Source organism: Hydra vulgaris, chromosome 06, assembly GCF_038396675.1.
Source record: "Hydra vulgaris chromosome 06, alternate assembly HydraT2T_AEP".
NCBI classification, from domain to species: Eukaryota; Metazoa; Cnidaria; class Hydrozoa; order Anthoathecata; family Hydridae; genus Hydra; species Hydra vulgaris.
In genome coordinates, this window is record NC_088925.1 from 2925768 (window position 1) to 2935000 (window position 9233).

Genomic DNA, 9233 nt, shown 5'->3' on the forward strand with positions numbered 1-9233 from the left:
ATGATGATGATGATGATGATGATGATGATGATGATGATGATGATGATGATGATGATAATGATGATGATGATGATGATGATGATGATGATGATGATGATGATGATGATGATGATGATGATGATGATGATGATGATGATGATGATGATGGTGATGATGATGGTGATGATGATGATGATGATGATGATGATGATGATGATGATGATGATGATGATGATGATGATGATGATGATGATGATGATGATGATGATGATGATGGTGATGATGATGATGATGATGATGATGATGATGATGATGATGATGATGATGATGATGATGACATGCTTTTGATTATTGTAGAAAGATAACTATTGTGGAATATGTATGAAAGGAGAAGAAGAAAATAAAAATGGCATACCAGAAAAGTTGATAAATTGTTCACAATGTTCAAATGGAGGTTTTTATCTTTTTTTCAATTTTATTTTTTTTTCGGTATAGTTCTAGTAAAATATTTAATTTTACTAAAATTATGTTCTGTTTTAAAATTATTATTTTTTAGGACATCCCTCCTGTCTTGATATGAATAAGTCTTTATTAAAGGTGATTAAAGGTTACCCATGGCAGTGCATGGAATGTAAAGTCTGCACTGAATGTCTTGCACCTCATGATGAAGTATAAGTTAAAATTATTTAGTTGTCTCACAGATGTTTAAAAGTTATTTATAAAGTAATTTTGTTTTTAATTTTTTAATTTTTATTCTATTTTTTTATTGATGTATTTTTAGCATGAAATGATGTTTTGTGATAATTGTGATCGCGGTTACCATAGCTACTGTGTTGGAGTTAAGGAAATACCTAAAGGTTTTATTTGATTGTTTCTTCATATTGTTTTTGTTATAAAATATGGAAATATTAAATTATTAAAATTAATTGTAGAGAAGTCTACTTAATTTTTTATATAAAGTTCATGTGCCTTGGGGAGGTAAACTTGATAAAAGAAACTGAGAAGATATTATAATAACTAAGTGGTTCATAATAATATTTATTTTAAACAGGACGCTGGGTATGTAATCGGTGTGGGAAGTGTTGCTCCTGTCTTTCTAGACAACCTGTGTCTGATGGAGGATCAGGTCGATGGAAAATGGAGGTAAATTTATTTCTTTTTTGTTTTTTTGAGTCAAATTACATAATAATCATCAGCCATCTTATTTTTGCAAAACATTATATGTTTTATTAATATAATAAAAAACCCATCGTTCATATGTTTTATTAGAATGAGGTAATCATCAACTATATGTTTTAATGCAATAACCATCAGCAATATGTTTTATTAAAATACAATAACCATCAGCAATATTTTTTATTAAAATGTAATAACTATCAGTCATACATTTAATTAAAATAACCATTGTCATACATTTTATTAGAATACAGGCCTTGTTACAAGATTTTGTGGCGTAAGGGAATATGCTATGTAACTCAGCTAAGCTTACATATTTATGTTGCTAATAGTTAAATTGCATCATTAGCATATTTTTAAGTACAACCATATTTTAAACCACATTAAAAATCATTAAGACAATATAACTATAACAAAAATTATAAATGAAATGAAATTTGAGAAAGGTTATATTTCCTTATTATTTATTTAAGCAATCCTGTACATAATCTTTTGATTTTCACAGTTTTTTTTATATTTATAATGTATTGTATTTTTATATTTATAATGTATTATAATGTAATATATTTATAATGATTGTTAACAATTTATAAATATGTTTTATCAATTACCAATTAGATAATTGTAAACATAATTTATGTTTGTAAATAAAACTTATGTCATATAATATTGAATTCATAATAAACATAATAATTTTTAATGTTTTTAATAATATTTAAGATTGTTTGGAAGCATATCTTTTTCATAGTTTTTTTTTTTTGCTTTAAATAGTATAGTTATTGCAGTCACATGTGTTTTTATTTATTCTTTTTTAAACAAGGAATTTAAAAATAAATTTAAAATTTAAAATAAATCTCAATTACAATAAAAGAATGTAAAAAATAAAATTATAAAGAATAAATCTTGTTCTTAAAATAATGATAAGCTAAATATTTTTGTTAAACATTTTAAAACTTAATGATATTTCTTCAAATTCTTGCTCAGAAATTTGATAGCTTCTTGCTGATTAACATTGTGCAACCAGAGTATTTACTTTTGCTAAAACATTTACAACAGGAGCCCAACATTTTTCTTCTTGCCTAGGCCATTTAAAGTTTACTCCATTTTGTTGCATAAATTTTATACAAATATCTGAATTATCTGCAATTTCTTGTACAGTTCCAATGTACCATTCAATATCATAGTCACATGCAAGATATATTCCAGCATGCAATTCACCTATGTGGTCCGAAGTCCGGCCTTCTTCATTATTAGCTGCATTTACTGTTGTAAAACATGTATTACCTGATATGCATTTAATTTCTAGCTTCCCATCATTACATGGTATAAAACAGTGATGTGAACACATTCCTGGAAATCTTTTAAAATTAAAGTAGCAGTCATCAAGCTTAGCATTTTCTATATGATCTGTTATACTATTTTCAGAAATACTAATGAATTTAATACCTGATATATTTTTAGTACACCATTTAAACATTTTACCGACAGTTAATATTTGGTTATTTTGCAAGCTAATCCTTGGTACAAGTCGTTTTATGGTCCCACCAATGCCATCACATGGACTTTTATCATTACTTGTTGCAAAAAAATGCTACTCTGCACGTATTCCATGGTCTTGAAAATGATGACAGAGATTGCTAAGAGTTTTATAGTTTTTGTATTAGCAGCTCCATCACTAAAGTAAGAACATAAGGTCAAATTAAGCCAGGCAATTTTTGTATCTTCTAAAACTCTAGCTAAAAATGTATTAATAGCATTAACATCATGTTGCATACAGTCAGATATTGTGCAATAGTTTATTGGTTTGAGTTTATTTTCCCAATTTTTGTTACATATAACAAATGGATGTAGCGTTGTTTGGCTATTAAAATTTGGCTATTGCGTCTTGCGCTATAAAACTATAATTTTCTGGAAAATCAAGCAAAATAATAATTTAGTTTTGTTGAAGATTTTCTTTCAGAATTCAAAGGAATAAGGACTGTAATAGAATGGTGTGATCACAAGTTTTCAATTGTAGAAAACAATATATTCAAGAAACTCTAACGGAAAATTGTAGAAAACAATATATTCTAAACTCTAACTCTAACGGAATTTCTAAAGTTACCAAGCTAATAGCATTCTCCTTTTTTAACAACTGTTTTTGCGGCACTATATCCTCATATTCAAAACCATGTTGATTGAAGATATATATAAGACCCGGGCACAACTTCTTCTTAAAGCAGTTTCTTCATTGATTGACCGAAGAGGTTTAAAAAAAAAAAAGAAAACCAATCTATACAATTATTACAATTTTTATCAAAAATATAAAACCTTGTATAAACATAAAACTTGTTAAACAGGTCCATCACAATTTTTTTTTTGTTATTTTTTGTTATTAACATAAAACAATGACAAAAAAATAACAAAATAAATTTTAACTTTAAAAATATTTGCAAATAAAAAATTTTTATTTAAAGATTTACTATTAAGAATTTTATTATTATTTAGAAATTAGAAATTATTTAGAATTACTATTATTTAATTATTATTTAGAATTACTATTACTTACTAAATGCTTTTGTTTTATGAACTTTATATGGGTCACAACAATTTTGTGTAGTTTTCATCATGAAATGATGCAAAGAACATCTTTTCATGATGAAAACATATAGAACTACAGTCATTTAAAGTTATATCGCATCTCCATACAAGCATTTTTTTTTCTTGTTCCCTGAAGCTTTGAATAACTCTTTCGCCAACCATTTGAGTAAACAAAGTTTTATGGCAATCAAGGTTTAATAAAACTCCGATATTAGTTTTTTGTTACTCGTTTTATCTTATAGTTTTAAAATACTTGTTATTATTTTATCTAGATATAAAAATATATTTTATTTCATTTATCAAAATAAATAAAATGTATTTCCTTTATACATATTCAATAACTTAAAATAAAGATTGCATCATCATAAAATAAAGTAATACGTGTCCACTTTTTTTTTTTAACCCTACTTAAAAATAATTAACTTTTAAGTTATTTTTAAATTTCTTGTTTAAAAAAAAAAAAAATAAACAAATTTTTACGTTAAAATGTTCATCGGTTTTATAGATATTGACTATATAACTAATTCAAAATGGCTTATTTTGAATTCCAGAATCCTATTTTGATAGAAAGTTTAAGTTCAGATATCTCACCAGTTACAAGACATCCCAAAATTATTTTTTCTGTATTTCTTCTCTTTTTGAAGGTACATTCCTAAATATTTCAAGTGTTAAATTTACTGGACACCCGGGTAATTTTGAGTTCTAAAATGGACCTAATATTACCATTATAGGGCTAGAAGTTTTTTTAGGGGGGTCTAACTTCTATAATTTTGAATCCAATGTTATAAAACTTATCATGAATGATGACTACCACCTATATTCTCACAAAATAAAATTTTCATAATTGCTTGTGTATTTCGCTTTCATTTGCTTTATTAATATTGAAATTTTTTTCTTTAAAGTGTTTTTTTTAATAACTTTATATTCCAAGATGGCCAAAAATAATTATTTTTGCAACAAAAAAAAAAAGTTGAGGTAGATTACTGCTATCAGATTGATTTTTAAGTATTTAAGATAAATGGTTATTTATATGGATTTGAAAACTTTTTTGAAAAAGACAATAAATTGCTTGAAATAGGCTAAGACATTAATTTTTCAAATTGCCATAATTTTAGAATGCTTTAAGATAATGAGTTGAAATCTTAGGGTAATTTTTTTTTCCATAAAACATATAAAGGGTGTAAATTTCAGGAAAATCTGACATGGTCACCCAGGAATGTTTGGTTCAAATCAAAATGACCCTATTTGATTTCTTTGAATCATAGTTGAGCAATAAATTAAAAAAAAAGACCCTCTTCTTTTAAAAAGAAGAGCTTTTTATTTAATTTAATTACTCAACTATGATTCAAAGAAATCAAATAGGGTCATTCCATATAAGATGATTTTCCTGAAATTTACACCCTTTATATATAAAGCAACTTTTGGAATAAAACAATGATGAGCACAATGAAGAGAGGCAACGACAGCAGAACTTTGCATAACATTGCTGGCTCTAAAGTTTAAATATTTGTCTTTTTAAATCTTTTACTCAGTTAACTTTGTGACTTGTTTTTCAGACAAATCTAATCATTTAGCTTCATTTTGTTTAGTGTCTGACCCTTACATTCAGTTTCTCCTTGTTCTTGTTTAGGTGGTTTTTATCTGTTATCTCACTAAAACTTCTCATCACGTGCTTCTTCATCAGAATCAACCTATCTTTTCTTACTATTATTGCACTTCTTACTAATTTTTACTAATTTCCCTCGTTTAACTCCTCTACAACTTGTGTTCTGTATTAGATAAAAGCATTGAGGCAAGAGCTATTGCTTTTGACATATCAATGACTTTCAATAAAATCTGATATGCTGTTCTTCTTTATAAGCATGCAACATGTTGTGTATTTGGAAAAGTTTGTGGTTTAAAGTACAGCTTGTGGTCCGGACAACATAGTCTTTATAGTCTTGCAGAAGTGTTCTCTGGAGCTGTCATCTATACTTTTAAAACTATTTATAAAGTATTTATCTTGTTTTCTAGCCTGCTGGAAGGAAGCATCTGTTATCCCTATTTTCGAAAATTCTGGAGAGTAATCTGACTTGTGAACTACTGTCTAATTAGTCTTCTTCCTATCATAAGCAAGGTTTTTGAGTCTTTAATTAACAAACATTTAATCTGTCATCTTGAATCTAATAACTTACTTTCTGATCATCAATGTTAGTTTTGATAGTCTCCTTCTACAGCTGATTTGCTAACAGTAACAGCTAAACAGTAATACCTTAATCTAATGCATGATAAAACCTAACCAATAGGTTTTATCGTGCATTAGATTAAGGTGGAGAGGTTAAGAATATCGCTCTCAACATTTCTAAAGCTTTCGATAAAGTTTGGCATTCTGGTCTTCTCCATAAGCTTTCTTCTTAATGTGTACCAGGTAACATCTTTAAGATTATTGAATTCTTCCTTATATGCATTTTTTCAAAGCTGTCTCTGTCCTAAGTGTCAGAGCAGTCTCACTTTATAAAGTACTTAAGTAGCAGTCTTGTAGCAGTTGTAAATAGCAGCTCAAAAATTTTGAGTACTTTTGTTATCTTGTAATTTTTTTTTGAAAATCTTATTTCATCATGTTCTTTGTTTTGTAAGGCATTTCTAACATTTTGTCATTGCATAACGCGCTGCAAGACTGAAGACATGGTATGAAGACATGGTATGGCCTAAAGTTGATTAATGAAGGGTTATTGATTAATGAAGGGTATTCATTTTTTCAGCATAATTTGTTAACATTAGGATTTAATTGTATTTTATGATTTTTTCAGCAGAAATAGTCTCAATTATTAAATTGTATTTTTTTTTTTTAAATTATTTCAGAAAAAAATTATCTTATTATCATGTAAAATAAGATTGTAGAAGTTTTGCTAAATCTCTCTTCCTCCTCCCTCCTCCTTGTTATATTCTTATAACATTTTTTTAAAAAGATTTTATTGTATAGTAAGAGTTTCTTTAGATTTCAAATTCAAGATCAGATATTTATATTTATAATCAGACATCTATATAGAGATCAGGCATTTATATAGCAACAAGTATATCATTTTCTCTCCTCCAATAATCAGACTGCTTTTTATTTTTACTACATTTGCTTAAATACTAATTATGTTATGCAATATACATACTCTTTGGGTTGTTGCAGCTTTCAAATCTTTCTTTAATTTCTTCTTATTTAATACTCCACTGGTGACATCAGATGTAGCCACTGGCAACATCAGCTTACATTTAATATATTAGGAGGAATTTAGGCAAAATTTGAATATTTTTGATTTTTTTTTTTGTACAAAAAATGGTTGCTCTTACTATTTAAACTTTCAAATGATGAAACATTTTAAAAGATGGTGATCTTCTTTTTGAAAATATGTTGTGTGTTTGGAATTAAGAAATTTTTTTCAACAAATATGATAAACAAATAAATAACTAATTGTTGTTGTTTTTATTATGCAAATGTTTCTGCATTTTTTAATTTTTTTTAACATCTTTGCTTCCAACAAGGCTGCAAGCAACCACTATTAGAGTTGGAAGTTACTGGAAGAGAAAAGATGAAGTTTGTAAAGCAAGATAACAATTGACAGACGACTTTAAAGATTATATGAATCAGGAAAGCAAGACAAAGGAAGCAAATTCTAAAGAATTGATGTTCGAGGAAAAAAATAGACGGTAAGACAAGTAATATGAGAATGAATTTTAGTAGATGGCTAGAGACGCTAGCTCTTTAGAACAGTGCCCATTATAGTATTTATAGAAAAGAGAAAGAGAAGCAACATTACAATGATGTGATAATGTTTGGCTGCAAGAGCAGGTCCAACTATGTTTACAATGTGTTTTTGCACCTTGTCTCAAAGAGAAAGGGCATCATTCAAAGATCCGCCCCAGATATGGCAACAGTACTCTAATTAGGGTTGACGTTCAGCAATGCCAACCTAACTGCCAACCTTAAAGTGTTAAAAATTGGCAAAAAACTGCCGACCTCATTTCAATGTTTTAAGGTAAGACCTATGTACCTAATTTTTTTTGCCGACCTTTAAAAGATTGACCTCATTTTTCCTAATTCCAAGGGTTGGTACTCCATACAAGGAGGGATTTGAGATTTATAGAGATAGAGAATAGAACTGGCAGTAAGAAAGTGTCGAGCATGATAAAGAAATGCAACTTAGCTAATGCTAATTTTGCAATGGATTTGATATACGGTTTCCAAGAAAGATCAGAAGTAACAGTTAATCCTAGAAGATGAAGGATAGATGACTCATCGAGTACATTACCGTTCTTACAAATATGAAGATCTTATTTTGAAAATTATTGTGATAACGATTGGCTGAAAAAAATTGAGTTTTATTAGATTTAAAGTTCACTAGCCCATGTGAGGCCCATGCTATAGCAGAAGTGAGATCCTTTTCATAATAACTGCAATTATTAACTATAATATTAACAAGTTTTTAACTAAGTATATAAAAAATACAAAAAAAGATTTCAAATAATATGCTTGCAAATATATGTAGAACTACATGAGCTTCTTGACATATCTGTAATGTACTTTAGTACCAAATTTTAGCTTTGTTGCATTAGTTTCTGGGTTTATAAATATTTTTATTGGGGGTCTCCCCTAAAATATGTATGGAGGTATGGGGGGAAGGAGGGTGATCCAAAAAGATACAAATGCGTAGAAGGGGAGGGTGTGTTAATGACAGCAAGTATGTACCCAGTTTGACTATCTCTTGTTTTTTATCTCTCTCCTAAAAAAGGTTTTTTTATTCACAAAAGTATTGAATTTCATGAGTTTAATAAATCAATATTATGTTATGTAACAAAGAAATGTTGAATTTAACCAAAATGTTTTTTGTGTTAAATGCTTTAAAAAATTTATAAGTTGGAAAAGGCTGATTATCTAATAAATAAGTATGCAGAAGAGGAAGTGGGGATTGTTTTAGGCATGCAAGTGTGTACCAAAGGGAATCCTAAGTTAGTGGTTTTACTATGTATGTACTTTATGGATGTCCCCTTGTATTAAATGTTTGTTAAAGATACAAATAAAAATTGGTATGAAAAGCTAAGTATTTCTTTATATAAATATATATATATATATATATATATATATATATATATATATATATATATATATATATGTATATATGTATATATATATATATATATATATATATATATATATATATATATATATATATATATATATATATATATATACATGTATATTAGGGTTATAATTTTTTGGTACCCTAAATTGACTCCATGAAAAATAGATAAACTTTGGTTTGAAAATTACTAAAAAGTTATTAGTTTGATTTACTTTTTAAAAAAGGTCGCCCAGAAGGGGTGAAACCAACCATGTAATCAACCCTTGATTACATGGTTGGTTTCATATATTAAAGCAGCCGTGGTGTAGTGGTTAGAATCTGGCTTCAGAACTGGAGGTCCATGTTTTGAAGCCAGCTCTTGCTATATATGGATCATTTGTAAGGAAA

The 9233-nt window shown here is 27.7% G+C and overlaps 1 protein-coding gene across 1 annotated transcript in view; it reads left to right on the forward strand.

Moving 5' to 3' along the window:
- LOC100200787 (PHD finger protein 10) overlaps positions 1 to 9233 on the forward strand; it is a 32211-nt gene that overhangs the window by 13984 nt on the left and 8994 nt on the right. The window contains exons 9-12 of the mRNA XM_065798983.1: positions 337 to 433; positions 536 to 648; positions 761 to 836; positions 1031 to 1122. Of these exons, the coding sequence (XP_065655055.1) occupies positions 337 to 433; positions 536 to 648; positions 761 to 836; positions 1031 to 1122 (378 nt within the window). The remainder of the gene's footprint in view (positions 1 to 336; positions 434 to 535; positions 649 to 760; positions 837 to 1030; positions 1123 to 9233) is intronic.